At 36.5% G+C, this 16,232-nt stretch overlaps 1 protein-coding gene across 4 annotated transcripts in view; it reads right to left on the bottom strand.

Annotated features, from left to right (window-relative positions):
* LOC127557716 (cAMP-specific 3',5'-cyclic phosphodiesterase 4D) overlaps positions 1–16,232 on the bottom strand; it is a 650,198-nt gene that overhangs the window by 62,984 nt on the left and 570,982 nt on the right. For 3 of the 4 annotated variants that reach the window (XM_051991033.1, XM_051991038.1, XM_051991028.1), the window contains one exon: positions 10,245–10,357. In XM_051991033.1, coding sequence (XP_051846993.1) covers positions 10,245–10,357 — 113 coding nt within the window. Of the gene's footprint in view, positions 1–10,244; positions 10,358–10,443; positions 10,942–16,232 lie in introns of those variants that run through there. The other variant, XM_051991046.1, reaches the window with a different exon arrangement.

A 16,232-nucleotide genomic window follows, 5' to 3' on the forward strand; every position in this document is an offset into this window, starting at 1 on the left:
TCTCCTTCCTTTCATCACTAAACTTCCAAGAAGGATCTGCTTCCCCTGATTTAACTTCATCATAGCACATTATTTTTATATTAGATCTTTGATTTCATTCGTGAAGGACTTCCCAATGAGGAATTTGATCTATCAAGGCATATAGCCACCTATTCTTCAAGTTATAGTTGTAGAAAGTTGCCCAGAACAACATGGTTAGTAGTGATGGCCTAAATGAACAGAGAACTAGCTGCTAAAGAGGGAAAACATGGATTCAAAGTTTCACCTCTGACATACTAGCTGTGTGACTTAGCAAATCAATTATTTAATCTTTTAATGCCCAATCTAATTCTCTTTCTACTTGAAAAGAGGCTTCTTTTGTACATTCAATTAAAACTGTTCTCTGAGCTATCAATAAATTCCTAATTGCCAAATCTAAAGATTCTTTTCAATCCTCCAAGATACCTCAGTAATATCTGGCAATAGTAGTCAATGTGTACTCCTCAATTGGTTTTCCTCACATTTCACTATTCTAAATGGACTCCTTACCTTTTTAACCTCTGAATTCTTTCTCCTTAGCAGAGTTTTATGTATCTCTCTTTTCCTTACTATCTCTAATCTCTCCTCACTTTCCTACAAGCTCAATAGTTGCCTTTTCAACTATCTTCTATACAACTCTATTTGGAAATCAGCTCTGCCAGCATCTCAAATTCAGCATGTTCAAAGCTAATCTTTAAAAAACAAAAACAATTTCACTTCTTTTCCTGCTCCAAGCCAGTTGTTCATCTGAATTTCCCTATATCTGTTTGTGTTATCATTCAGGTTTAACATTTCCCTAGAATGCATCTTTTTTCTCCAATAAGATTTTATTGTGTTTTTCACTGAAGTTAAAAATGTGCCTGTGTCCAGATCACCCGCACCATAGCTAAGTAGCCAAGAGATCTATTATGAAATATTCATGTACAGACTAAAGTAAGCCTCTAGAGTTTAAAGGGCAATGAACTGGGAATTAGTATAATCCTGGTTCTGACATCATCAAACTATGTTACATCATAGTTCAAACTCTGCTGAAGAATTAGCCATACTCACTGTTGACACAGGAAGATGAATGGCAAAAATAAGAACTTTCCCAACTTATCTCTTGGTAAGCGCAATCTTACTGCTCATCACCTTGAAAAAGCCTAATTATTGCCTTAATAAAGATTTGTTCTTTCTTTCTTCTTCTTCTTCTTTTTTTTGACAAACTGCTATTCTGGAAGAAGGAAAACCTTTTTTTCTTGCAACACAATCAGCATCAGACAACATACAGATTTTCTGATTTAAAAAACTCCCAAGTGTGGACATGAATAGTCACTGCAAATTCTAAACTAGACTGAAGCTTCTGCTATTATTAATGGTTAACTGGCAAAAACCCTTTTTAATCCTTAAAAAATGGAATGCACAACTAAAGAAGCAACAATGAAAAGCAGCATGATTTTTAAGGCTAGTGTTAATATATTTAGTATTTGGATGTCAGCCCTAACAGTATCTCAAACTCAACACATTCAAAGCTAACCTGAGGAAGAAATTTTCATATAAACTAATGATTTAATTCAATGCATTTAGAATTGAATGCATCAGAACTTTTTTGTTTCTTTCCAAAAACAAGAATAAGATTTGCTTTCTTTTCAAGAGAATGAAAGCAGATCCCATTTTTTATATTTGTGACTTCTCTGTCAAAACTGGCATGAGTTCTAAAACAAAAAGCTCACCCATCTCTATATTTCCTAGAAAGATCAGGGAATAAGTTGGAATCAATTAAATGATCACATCCACTGGCCAACTGTGATGCTGCTGCCAGCTATTATATAAGAAATGCCTTCATATCATAAACCACAGAGATCTGCAGATTTAACCAACAGCTCTTTGCTGCTGAAAAGTAGCTTTCAAATCCAGTATGTTGCATAATAGAGCTGAAAGTTATGGTTTTAACAGATTCCTTCTTCAGTATTTCGTGTCCAGCATATCATTTCATTTTAAGTAATAGCTAAAATCTAAGGGACTGACATTTAAATCCTTTAAAATTGGATGAAAGTATTATCCATCCTTTACTCTAATTGGAAACAGGTTAATTTAATCCATCACTATATTATAGGAAAGGATGCTATTTTATCTTGGCCTGGCCTTGCACTTTGGAAAAATGTAATAAAAAAAAAAAAAAGGAGTTAGCTATTAAACTGAGGCATATCGCCCTTAACCAAAGCATGCTGCTCTTAACCAAAAAAGTACTACTCTCCAATAGAGGGTCCTTTTCCCCCTATGATTACTAAGTTTATGTTAAAGTATAGAGACATTACCATTTAAAAAGTGGATTCAATCTCCCTGATAATACTCAATCAGCCTTTAGAATCATAAAATTAGATATTTCAATTATAATGTGTGATATGTTAGATCATGGTTATCAACTCTTGAAGGTATAACTAAATTCATGAACAATATAGCTGAGGAAGAACTTTTTTCTTTAGTTACAAGTAAGTTAAAATCAGGAACTTTCATCATTCAGAAAAACTGTATTAAGTTTCCATAGTAAAAGACTGTGTAATAATGGGCTTTCTGACTTAATTTTGAAGAAAAGAAAATATGAAAGCATTTTTAGACTTTTAAAAGCAATGGTTGTTAAAATGATTAAGTCAATCCAGAGTAGTCTACAGATATCTCAAAGGGTATTACTAAATTCTGAAACAAAAAACTCTTACTAGAATGTAATTATTTTCATTTATGTTATTTAAAAATATTAAATAACCAAATATTACTTTTAATAAAGGAGTCAATAGCTTTTCATCAAGCAATGTATATGACTTTTGAAAAGGTGATGAATTACAGAGTTACAAAACACTTTCTACACAAAGTCAGAGCTAAACAATTGGAAAAATAACAAGTGCTCATGGGTAGGCCAAGCTAATATAATAAGAATGATAATTCTACCTATATTAATCTATTTATGAAGTACCATACCAATCAAGCTTCCAAGAAATTACTTTACAGAGCTAGAAAAAAATAATAACAAAGTTCGTCTGGAAGAATAAAAGGCCAGGAATTTCAAGGGAATTAATGAAAAGAAATGCAAATAAAGGTGGTCTAGCTGTACCAGCTATATTATAAAGTAGTAGCCATCAAACCATTTGGTACTGATGAAGAAATAAGAGTAGTTGATCAGGGGAATAGGTTAGGTCCACGAGACACAATAGTCTATGACTATGATGTTTGATAAACCCAGAGATTCCAGCTTCTGGGATAAGAACTCAGTATTTGACAAAAATTGCTGGGAAAATTGGAAAATAGTCTGGCAGAAATTAGGCACTGATCAGCACCTACCACTCTACATCAAGATATTCATGATTTAGATATAAAGAGTAATATAAGCAAATTAGAAGAACAAAGGAGCACTCATCTCTCAGATCAGAAGGAAGGAATTTATGGCCAAAGAAGAACTAGAGTACATTATGAAATGCAAAATTGGTCATTTTGATCATATTAAATTAAAAATGTTTTGTACAAACAAAAGTAATGGAGACAAAATTAGAAGGGAAGCAGAAAACTGGGGAAATTTTTTACATCCAAGGGGCTCTGATAAAGGCCTCATTTCTATATAGAGAACTGACTCAAATTTATAAAAATACAAGCCTTCTCCAATGATTAAGTGGTCAAAGGATATGAACAGATAATTTTCAAATGAAGAAATTAAAGCCATTTCTAGTCATATGAAAAAATGCTCTAAATCACTATTGATCAGAGACATGCAAAATAAGACAATTCTGAGATATACTGCACACCTCTCAGATTGGCTAAGATGACAGGAAAAAGATAATGAAAAACGTTGGAGGGGATATGAGAAAACTGGGACATTAATACATTGCTGGTGGAGTTGTGAACTGTTCCAACCATTCTGGAGAGCAATCTGGAATTATGCCCAAAGGGTTATCAAAATATGCAAACTCTTTGATCCAGCAGTGTCTCTACTAGGCCTGTATCCCAAAGACATCATAAAAAAGTGAAAAGGGGCTAGGTATGTAAACATGTTTGTGGCAGCTCTTTGTGTGGTGTTAAGGAACTGGAAACTGAGTGGATGCCCATCAGTTGGAGAATGGCTGAGTAAGTTACAGTATGTGAATGTTATGGAATATTATTGTTCTGTAAGAAACAACCAACAAGATGATTTCAGAGACGCCTGGAGAGACTTATAAGAATTGATGCTAAGTGAAATGAGTAAAACCAAGAGAACGTTTTATATCGCAACAACAAAATTATGTGATAATCAACTGTGATGGCCGTGGCTCTTTCAACAGTGAGAAGTGATTCAGAACAATTCCAATAGACTTGTGATGGAGAGAGCCATCTGCATCCAGAGGGAGCACCATGGGGACTGAATGTGGATCACAACATGGTATTTTCACTTTTGTTGTTTGCTTTCTTTTTTTTTCTTTCTCATTTTTTTTCATTTTTGATCTGAATTTTTTTATGCAGCATGAGAAATGGAAATAGGTGTAGAAGAATTGCACATGTTGGATTAATTGTTGCCTAGGAGAGATGGGAGGAAGGAAGGGAGAAAAATCTGAAACACAAGGTTTCTCAAGCATGAATGTTGAAATTTATCTTTGCATATATTTTGAAAATAAAAAAGCTATTATAAAAAAAGAAGAAGAAAAGATTGGGAATTGCTAATATACATTTCAAAGAAGAAAAACCAATGTTCTCTTTAGGAAACTTGATTGATTGATTCACTCTCAAGAACCCACAGTGAGATAGATATAATTTTCTGATGTATAATATTTCTTGAGGGAGGGCAGAAAGAGTACTACCATTGTAGCTGAAAGGTCACTAAGATGTAGAGATTCCCAAACTTGCCTTAAAAAGCTTATGTATAATCCCCTTCCAGAAAGAAAGCTCTAATGTATGTTATGCATTGCTTATTACAAAACAGCAGGGGGAGCAGATAGTAACTTCACACTGAGAAAAACTGCTTAAGTCTCAACTACTGGCAATACAAATGGTGTGGTGTATTTTTTTTTTTAATCATAAATAAGGAATGGACATATTTGAAAAACTATCCCTAATGGTTTCCAAAACTTGGGAACAAGAAGGAATATTTTTTGCATGTCTCTTTGTAAAGGATGACTTGAAATCCTAACTTCAAAACTACCTTTTAACTTGCAGTGTGCGAACCTTGTTTGTGGCTTTACCCAGGTTATAAATTGACCTAAAAGAATACTGAAACCAGGAACAAAATCCATTCTGAAGGCAGCCTGCTGGTTTTCAGGATGCCTAGTAATTTCACTTTCATAATCAATAGTGCATTATCACAAATATCTTTGATGGCTGAGCCAAATATATTCCACGTTATTGAAAGATAAAAGTTTATATTGGTTTAATAATAATCACCCAAATTCTATACGTACTTTAATTCCTCCAAACAAAATTCCATCTATTCACTTCAATTTATTTTTAATAAGAAAGGAAAATAAGTCTTTTGGGAATTAGCTGGTCTTCCAATATGCAATTCTTTATAATCTTTCCAGAACTTGCCGCCAATAATCCAGGCTCACCTCCACACCAACAGGATGCTCAATGACAGACAAGTGATTACCAGGTTGAATTGTTTTTCTGGCTAAAGCTACTCATGAAAACAAACGACACAGAGAGTTACAATGTCCATCACTACAATGCAATTTCAACACAATCACAAATCACTGACATAGGAAAGGACATTTCTATTATGTTTGTTTGAAAGAACAAGCAAAATTCAGGAATTCAAAAGAGATTGCACAGACAGGGGAAAGGAGAAAAACAATGAAGGAAAGAGGGAAAGGGCACTTTCCTCTTGAATCTACATTAAAAATCTATGCTGATGCCTTATTGTAGCATGCAGGTTTCTCCTTCCTTAAAGGCTATGGATAAGTACAAGCTCTGGCAGGTCCTAACAAGCTAGAAAGGCGTCAAGGAGAACTTGATGACAGACTCCAAGAACTTCCCTAGCTAAGTCTAGAAAGGCAAAAATCATTACAAGTCTGGATCCTTACCAGGAGATAAATCCTTTTCAGCTATAGCAATTCATGAAGGTCCCTTATGATTGAAATTTGTGTGCGTGCAATGAGCCATGGTTGGAGATCCCTGAGATCCTGAAGTGTCTTTAGGACCAGAGGACCATATATCTATCCCATAGGATGTAGAATGTAACTATGGCAACTCTCTCATTTAAAGATGAAGAAACTTGAGGTTGAGCTTAGGTAACTTTCCCAAGATCACAGAAGGTTAGAGAAGACTATCTTATCTTTAAAGTAAAATAATGAATAATGAATTGATCTAAATTCTCTTTGATAGTTATTTGAGAGCTATCTACTTGGGGAGGAAAGATGACAATACCAATTCAGAATAATTTGTGTAACTAGACACAGTAATTATTGGAATCCCATATAAGATTTTGACAATGAGTGTGTCTATGTTACACAAATAAAAGCTGGCAAATATCAAGATTATTTAAGCATTTAGACAGCTAGATGGTACAGTGGATAGAGTACCAGACCTGGAAACAGGAAGACCTGAGTTCAAATACAGCCCCAGATACTGATGAACTGTGTGATCCTGGGCAAGTCCCTTAATTCTGTTTGCCTCAGTTTCTTCTTCATCTGTAAAATGAGCTAGAGAAAGAAATGGCAAACTGCTCCAGTAATACCAAGTCATGAAGAGTAAGATACAACTGATCAACAGCAAATTTCGTTATTTACTAATCTACAATTTCAAAACATGAAATTCAAATTAGCCATGGAGATATGCGAAAGATCCAAATTTAACACAGGCCTCCTAATCAAGCTTGGTCAAAATGCAAACTTGTACAAATTATCTCTGGCAGATTAAATTTGTTTATGGGCTTAAAAGTGATATAAGTAATTGTTCGAATGGATCTGAATCAAAGGTCTAGGGTTACTTGCCCATTTTGTTTTGGTAGTCTTACCTCACAGTTGGTTCTGGGGAGAAAGTGGGAGTGAGAAAGAACAAGAGGAGTGTGCAAGTTAGGAGAGGAGAGGGAAAACAATTAACTTCTCTATTTCAATTTCTCAAACTACATTTGTTTGTTTATTCATTCATTCCTTTGATCATTTATTTACTGGGGGAAGGGGAAGCTGAAGCTTGGTGAGACAATCAGGACTACTTGACATGCCCAAGGTTATATTTCTAGTGTGTGAGGACCTAACTACATTTATCAATATAAGGTTGTTCTAAGAAACAATTCATTATTTTTTCTAAAAGACAGTATTAAAAACTGTTAATCAGTTTGGTTCCCTTTTAAGTACAAATGATACCATTCTTAATTCAAGTATTTTACAAGTATTTTATTGTAAATAATTAACTCCTCCTGTTCCTCAAGCCTAAACTACAACTCTATTTCCATAATGAATATTTTTGATCTACCACCAAATAGTCTATTTATTAATCATATTTAAGCTTTTATTATTGGCTTCATAGAACACTAGAATGATTCTTTTTATATATATTTCTTGGTTAAGAGAAAATAAAAATTCTCAAAGTCACATAAAATTGATTCAAAACCATATAATGTCTTCCAAAAACACAAAGGTGACATATGGGAAAAGAAATACATACATGTGTATATATGCATACATATATTTATATATGTATAACCATACCTATACCCACATATATATGTATGTATTAAGATGTTTAGATAACAAATAGATAAGTTTCAAAGTCATTCATATTTGATAACATCAAAAAAAACAGGCTGATGTGGCATTCAAATACTGTATAAATTTCCATGTCAGGTTTAAGGTAAAGCATCATTCTTGCTGACCTTCCCATAAGTTGTGCCAATTTGATTTTAGGTTACATGTTTTGCTTGTATCCTAGTTTTTCAAGTATCTCTTTTACGTCAATACACATAATAAAAAAATTAGTGCTTTCTAATGGAGCTATATAAAACTAAATGATCTTTTTGTAGCTAAAAACATAATAACTGAAACATTTAAAAAAACAAGTTTAATCAGGATCATTAGCTTAAGATTATTACAGTCAAAAATCTACATGTAAAATATAATTAAATTTAAAATAGAGATTGGTCCACTAGAATTATTTAAAGTTGACCTTTCATTCACAAGACAGTTGTCTCAATTTCAAAGCACAAGAAACCTTTACTTACTATATTAAGAGACTATCCAAAGGCTTATGGAGCTATGAAGCTATCTGAGGCTAGCTTCCACAAAACAAATCTAGCTTCAAATCTCAAAACAGTGACTTCTCTTTAACATTAATTTGAAGGCTTACTACTGTTTTATCTAATGGCCTTAAAAGGTAAACGATTTTTAAACAAATAAAAACCTAATAAGCATCCCTTTTCCATCCCAAACAGTTGAATCAAGTGACAACTTACATTTACAGTATTAGCAGTGATAGGACTTTTAAAATTCATAGTAGAGTTATCCTGGTAAAATCACAGGATTAATGCTATGGATTTTCAATGAAGGGCCATCTGGTCAATCAGGCTTCTTTTGCTTAAACAGTAAGTGAATGACTATTTTTTAAAATGAAAGAGGAACACTATATCATTCTTGAAATATCTCCTAATAATCCTGAAAGTCTAAATTTTCTGTTATATGACATAGTATAAACAAAGGGTCACAACTAAATGAAAACAGGAATACCTCAATGATGCTGCAATGGAGTTAAACCTGATCAGGTGGGCAAAGATAGTGCCATGGACATGGGAAGGACAGATTCTTTTTGATGCAAGAGTCCTGGTTAATTTAGAAACGGTGGTCAAACTTTAAAAGAATAAAAGTTTTAAAATCATTGTCCTATGTAAATTTGAGTGTTATAGACCACTTAATTTTACTGACTTTGATTGGCAATTGCACCTGAATAACAAATTGCTACCAGCTAAGAGAAAAAGGTTACAAGATAAAAATCCAGTAGTTGCCAGGTTATTGTAATAAATAAAGCATATTGCGGATGCTGGGGGTGGGGGGAAAGAAGGGAGGATAAAAGATAATATGGGGGAGGAAGAGAATACATGCATGGTTCATAAAAACTATGATATAAAAAATGAAATGGTAAATTTCCTTACTTTACAACCCAGTCAAAATAACTTAGTTAAAATTTCTTTATGGGGTAACTTTATAGGTAAATAACTTTATAGGATAAAGAAACCTACAAATCAAATTTCCAAATAATGACTAGTACTTATTGGCTGAATCTTTTAACCATCTGCATCCAACATGTGCATACCTCCTTTGCCTTCTTCCTCCGCCAAATATTCACAAAGGACAGGACATAAAAGTGACTCTGGCTTCTTATAACTAAAGACCAAAACATGAACCTACATTTTTTACCAGTCTTTCATAAACTTGCCTCTAATGGATTACTTCACAACCATAAACTGCATTAGCAAACATGTTTTTAAGATATACAATCATCCTGTGCAAGTGGCCCCCCAAATTTAATCAAAGATATGATTATTAATAAATAATCCAAGAAATTAAATCTTATTTTGCACCAAGCTTTCTAAATTTCTCTTTGTACCAAGTTAATTACATGATTTCTTATACCTAGACAATATATTCTTATGACCAAGTTCCATCTCAATCTGTACACTAATAATTAAATAAATGTACACTATGCTTCCCTTGCTCCCTTTCCCACCATCCCCAGTTTCTGACAAACATCTCATCAGTTTGGAAAGGTGCTATTTTTTCCTAGAAAAAATAAGACACAGTCTAAGTTAATTCAATGAATGATGTGAAAACTGCTTTGCAGAAAAAGAAAAGAAATTCAGGCATTAACCCTCATAGAGAATCACCAAAAAAAAAATCCTTTACATATCAAACTTGGCATTTATAAGCCAAACAACAGTACTGGCTCAAGTAGCAGAAGCCAACTGTTACTTGGAAACAATAAAACAGGTCATCCAATGAGACCTGAGGGTGATGTAATTAATCAATATCAAAGATGCCTTTGCAAGATGGTTTATCTTAACAGACTGATGGGGGTGGGGAGGAAGAAAAGAGGGGGAAAGTGAGCTTGGGAAACTCTCCAACAGAGTTGAACTACTGCTAAAAAGGCATTTTTAACCCCATACAGATGGGAGAGGTTGAATGGGAGGGAACATTTTAACCTGTATGAAAATGGACAAGAATAATGGAGAGAGAAAGGGATGCAGGAACCGTGGCCACTTTTAGTGGCACCAAAGGTTGGCAAAACAGAGGGTTATCCCTTACCTTATTTGAGGCCATTTCACTGACGGAATGCCTGGTCTGCAGGGTCTCTAGCTGGTCCAGGCACCAGTCCAGTTCCTCCAGGGTCTCGCTGGCCAGTTTCTGGTAAGCCTCCTCTGCGAAGAGATAGGGAAAGGGGTACTCAGTTCTGAAGCGCTTCACGGGGCTACCAGCCATCTCCAAAGGGGCCATCCTGCCATACCCAGCCATGCTCGGATGCCCAGTGCCCACACATGAATGCTGCTCCTTCATATTGTTAAGCCAGGCACTGGGGGAAGAGAAGACGCTCTGGTGGGGAGGCAAATTGCCTCTCGGAGGGAACCCCAAAGTCTCTCCAGCTTGGCGCCCTCCAAGTTCAGGTCCAGAGAGGGCTCCGAAACTCCAGCAAATAGTTTTTATTTTGTTGGTTTAGTTGGGTTGGGTCTGGTCGGGGTTTCTCTCAGAATGCCTTTTACACGGTCTTGGGGACACCAAGTCTCAGTCACTCAACCCAATTTTAGCATGTCGACCGGATGGGAGGTGCTGGGGGCTCTGTTTTGCTGCTAAGGCTGTTTGTCCTTCGTTTTTCAGAAACTTGCTTCTTGGTACCCAAAACTAATCTCTGCTCCCTTTCCTCCTCTTCTTCCTCCTCCTGAAAGAGGTCTGCAGACAGTTTTCCCTAGACTAGAGACTGGCTACACCTCCCCTTTTCCTCTCCAACTATCCCCTTCCCCCCTCCCTTCTCCTCCTCCTCTCTCCACCCCCCACACCACCCCCCTCCTTCCCGGGCCGCCTCAGCGACTTGAGGGAGGCACTTTCAAGCAGAAATGAATCAGCTGCTGCCGTGTGTAAGCGGCCACCACGTTTCCTGTTTTCTTTCTCAACTCCTCCTTGAAGCAGCAGCAGCCACGGCTGCGGCTGGCGAGGCGGCTGCTGCTGCTGCTGCTTTCCCTAAAAGCTGCCCTATTCCTTCTCTTGCTGACCCCATTCACCCTGCCCCAGACCCTCCAACTACGTCATCCCTTGATCCAAAGGAAAGGAAGGGTGGGGGAAGTTAGTATAGCAAGATATTCCCCGGGCTCAGTTGGGTCCCAATCTCAAGCGGCAAGCATCTCTACGGGGCATATCCTAATAGTGGCCGCAAGCACAGCATCCCAGCTGAGTCTGTAGTCTCCCGGAGCATCTTTTGAATCAATTCAAGACACAGAGAGAGACTCGTGTGTGTGTGTGTGTGTGTGTGTGTGTGTGTGTGTGTGTGTGTGTGTGTTGGGGAGAGGAGGAAAACCCGGCGTGGAACCAACAGTAGCCTTTGCCAGTTGCCACCTCAAAGCTGAATCGGACAGGCGCGAGCAGACACACGCATACAGTCACACATACACGCGCGCACTCGCATGGTTCCTGCCTGGCGGAACACGAGACAAAAAGCACCTGCTCCATGAAGGCACCCAGCGTGCTCCGAAGATAGCTCTCTGTCTGGCTGTCTCTCTATCTGTTTATATCTGTTTCTGTCTCTTTCTGTCTCTTTGTCTCTGTCTCCGTCTCTCCTCTCTCTCTCTCTCACCTTGCTCTTCATTCTTTCCCTCTCCCCTACTTTTTCCCCCACCTCGTCTTTTCCCATCTCTCTTCTGTACTTCATTTCACCCCAGCTAGAAACAGACCATAATTTCTCCATTCCCAGCACTGCTCCTTCGGAATTCTTGAGAAGTTTCACAAACAATATCCAACAGCTACACCAACTTGGATTTTTGGCTTTAGGTGTCCCAGTCTTTTGTTTGTTTGTTTTTGTAGCCACTGTACCTATCTATCCATGCTATAGGACTGTTCTGGGATAAATGTTTTCTTTTTTAGTTGAACCTTCCCTGAAAACCTTACAATCCTTAGACAGCAAAGAGAATTTCCTCCAGTTTGGAGGCTCAATGCCTTAAATGTCTTCCAAGCATTTGTATTTTATCTCTTTTATATTTGCACTTATGCATACACATATATTCATACATTTGAGAACTATCTACATATAATGTTTCTGATGAGGCAGGGAAATTTTTTAATTGCTCCCATAGTCTCTTCCTGCCCCCTTCCCACCTGATCCCTTACCAAATAGATTTTAAAAGAAAAACAGAAATGCTTAAAAGTATTTCCTATTACTACCATCCAAAGAATAATAACAAACATGACAGAGTAAAAAGAAAAAGAAAATGTCTCAGACTCATATTGCAGTATGTTTTCTTACCATTTTTAGAGGCTGATCCCAAGGAAAAGAAAAAGGGCATATGTATTCTTTCTTCCTAGAAACTGATCAACTGCAGGATAACCTGACTACAATAGCAGTGGGTGAGCAAACCCATTCGGGGAAAAAAAAAAATCCCAATTCCCAAGGTGAAAATTCTATGTCAATGAACTTTTTATTCTCACTTAGAAAGCATCAATTGAAAAGGCCTTATATGACTTTTGTGGCATGCCTTTTCTTCCTCTTCCAAATTAAGTTACTAGAGTAGAAGCAATTATAGAACTTAATTTTTTAGACCCTGGAAATAAACAGTCAGTAGCACATTAAGGAAAGGATCTTATGCAAATGAACCTCAGAATCTTGGGACCTTCCTAATGCCTATAATTTCACTGGCAAAATGTTAAGAAATATTTTTAAAATAATTCTAACACTAAGATAGAGAATCATCTGCTTTTCCCTGGGGGTACCCTAGAAGAGAAGAGAGTCATATGTAGCAGAAGCAGTACTGATTTTGAAGAGTTAGGGGATGGTGATTCTAATTTCAGTCTAATACTGGCTCTGCTACTTACTAAGAACTTGATCATGTTCAAATTATTCTACCTTTGTGAGCCTCAGTTTGCTGATGAAGTGATTGTGAGAAGAAAATGAGATAAGATATGTATATATAACTTTATAAAGAGATAATGTGTCATATACATCATTTAATTTATTACCAAAAAATCTGCTCAAATTAATATCAGATATAAGGTTTGGAATTTTTAAAGAAAAATCTGTTTTCAGTTCATCTAATGGTATTTTAGTAAATTGGTGATTAATTGGAATCTGTTCAGCAAACAGTTATGTTTCAAACATCTGAATCTGTTCTTAGATCCAGGAAGCCTGATTCAAATCTTTACCTTAACATATATAGCTGGCAAATCACTTAAACTGTCAGTATTCATGGGACACTGCTTTATTGGAGAGACTTTCCACATAAGGACTTCTCCAAAATGATGAAATTACAGGTCTCAGCTCCTTACTCTGATGGCAAAAAATTACAAGGCACTGTGCTTAATGTTTTTTTTTTTTTTTTCTTGGAGGGGAGGGATGGAGGAGGATAGGGATACGAGTCTCCTTCTCATGCCCAGGCTGGAAGTATAGAGCTGATTTTAAAGACCAATCATTCCAATTTTTTGGCTTTGAGCTGCCCCTATTTCCCACTTGAACCCAGTTCATCTTTTATCATACTGATTCCAGACACAATATAGACACACTATGCAGCTGGTCCAACTGCAGCTCTGAACTCCTCAGTTCAAGCAATCCACCGGTCATAGCTTCTCTAGTACCAGAGATAATATGTATGTGATATCATTCCTGTTCTGCTGAATGGATTATTAAATTTAACTTTCAGTATCTTGTGCATATATATGCTTCACTTAGCCTACGTCTAGTCTCTGAACCAGGAGTTCTTAAGCCTTTTTTGTAGTCATGGACACCTTTGCAATCTGGTAAAGTCTGCAGACTCAGAATAATGTTTTTAAATATGTAAAATAAAATATATAGGATCACAAAAAAAATTAAAAATTCAATTTATATATGGGAAGACAATGACCACCTGCAATCTAGCAGTAGGGCTAATAATAATTTTGAAGTAAAGACTGTAAATAATATTTCAAGCCTTCTGCAAAAAACTACAATGTGCTATGAAAATATGTCATTTGTATTTGTCGTAGTCACAGATATTGCTAATACTATGATGGTTTCTTGCCAACATGCACAATCGAAGGAAATGCTAAATTTTAGAGGTTAGTAAATATAAATATTTTTCTACCATCCAAAATCATAGGGCCTCTGAAATTTATCCATGGAAACCTAAGGGGATCTGTGGATCCCAGGTAATAAATCCTTTGCTGCTTTGATGTCTTTCAAAGGTGGAGTTCCAGCCCAATCTCACCCACTCTACAATTGGCCAGAATTTAGTTATAAGAAAATGATAATGGAGATCATTCAGAGTTCACACTCCTTGCCCATATCAAATCACATGGAACCGCAGGCAACCAATCGTAAGCTGCATTTCAAGGCTTCCAGAAACAGCCTTACACACACACACACACACACACACACACACACACACACGAATGACTTAATAAAATGAAGCCCAGTATACAATATTCATATTAATTGGTCTTACACTTGGACTTGAATTTACATTCTACTTTTGAACCATAATAATAAGTGGTCTATAGGCAAGCCACTTAACTGCTCAGAGCTTCATTGCTTATGCCCATAATGAAAGGAATTCCCATAACAGGATTTTTCACATAAAATCACAAATCTAGACCATGATATATAGAAATAGAAATAGATGTGTGTGTACGTATGTGTACATGTATACAAGTTTACTTCACCGAAGTACTTTATCCCCCCCCAAATTGTGACGGCAAAGAAGAAAAGAAAATGCATTTTTTGAGTTCAGGAACAATGTTTCATTTCTGTCTCAGTATCCACAATGCCTGCCATAAAACAAGTGCTTAATAAGTACTTATTGATTGGGGATGAGCCTGGATTGATGACTACATTAATCTAAGGAGCGTCCTAAAGAGTAAACTCCCTCTATAAATGCAGGGAGACATTATCTTTTTAATCTTAGAGAGTTTCCCAGAGCACTGAGAAATTAACTGATTTGTGCATGAAACAAATTATCAGAGTGTATCATAGGAAGGGAGTTCAAATCTTGCTTCCAAAGCCAATTCTCATCACACTACTTTCAGGAGAAAGCATTTAATAATAGGGCAAGGATATTGTTTACCTATTGACCAATCACTAATATGTGTGTGTGTGTGTGTGTGTGTGTGTGTGTGTGTATTTATTAGTTTGTCAGTAAGCAACATGCTGATGCCAACAATCCTATGGAATTTTCAGAACACTTATATTACTAAATTTACTAAACCACTGGAAGTAAAAATTCTTAGAATTATCTAATAAGCACATTTAGACAATGTCAAGTATCTTATATCATCATAATGAATCATAGTCATAAAGGCAAAAATACTTCTCTACCAACTTTAATTAAGCTGGAGAATCTAAATATTGGCTCTGGACAAGGCAGAGTTATCATTTAGAAAGTGTCTGTGAAAACCCATTGCATTTTAAGTGCCCAAAAGATCTGCCAAATAAAAGTTATCCAGAAGACAACTACCAGAAACTAAAATAGGATAAACCCTACTATAAATGAAGAATGGGAGCTCTGGAGGAACCCACTCACAGTGCCCTTCCAACAATACTCCTAGGATTTTCTCTAAAGCACTAGGATACTACATAGCAACCCAAAGAACTGCTTAGTGATCTCATGAACAAGCAGTCTTTATATTTTCTTGAAATTTGGACACTTCCCATTTCTTGATGATCTAAAGGGTTCTCTTGACACACTGCCTGAACTGGTGCCATGGGCATCACTAAGAAGATGCCAAGGTAGTAGCTTCCTTTTGAAAAGGAAAAACCAAAAGGAGCCTCCAGTGAGCAGGAGGGGGCGGTAATATATCCTTGTGAAATGTTTGTCAAACTGTTCTGCCTATTTTGTTTGGAGACGAGGTATATTTATGTTGACCAACCTGGTGCCAGGATTCTTTAATTAGGAGCACTTAACAAGATGAATGTGAGTGTTGGGATCCTTCTTTGCCCGGACTCCAAGAATTTGAGCTCAGTAACAGTCTGTACTACTTCAATCTACATAGGTCTCAATGGCATGGGGCATTTTCGCTTGTTTGGGGTGAGAAATATTAGCAGGAAGGAAAACCAATTGTTGGTGA

The sequence above is a fragment of the Antechinus flavipes genome, chromosome 1 (assembly GCF_016432865.1).
Source record: "Antechinus flavipes isolate AdamAnt ecotype Samford, QLD, Australia chromosome 1, AdamAnt_v2, whole genome shotgun sequence".
Taxonomy (NCBI): Eukaryota; Metazoa; Chordata; class Mammalia; order Dasyuromorphia; family Dasyuridae; genus Antechinus; species Antechinus flavipes.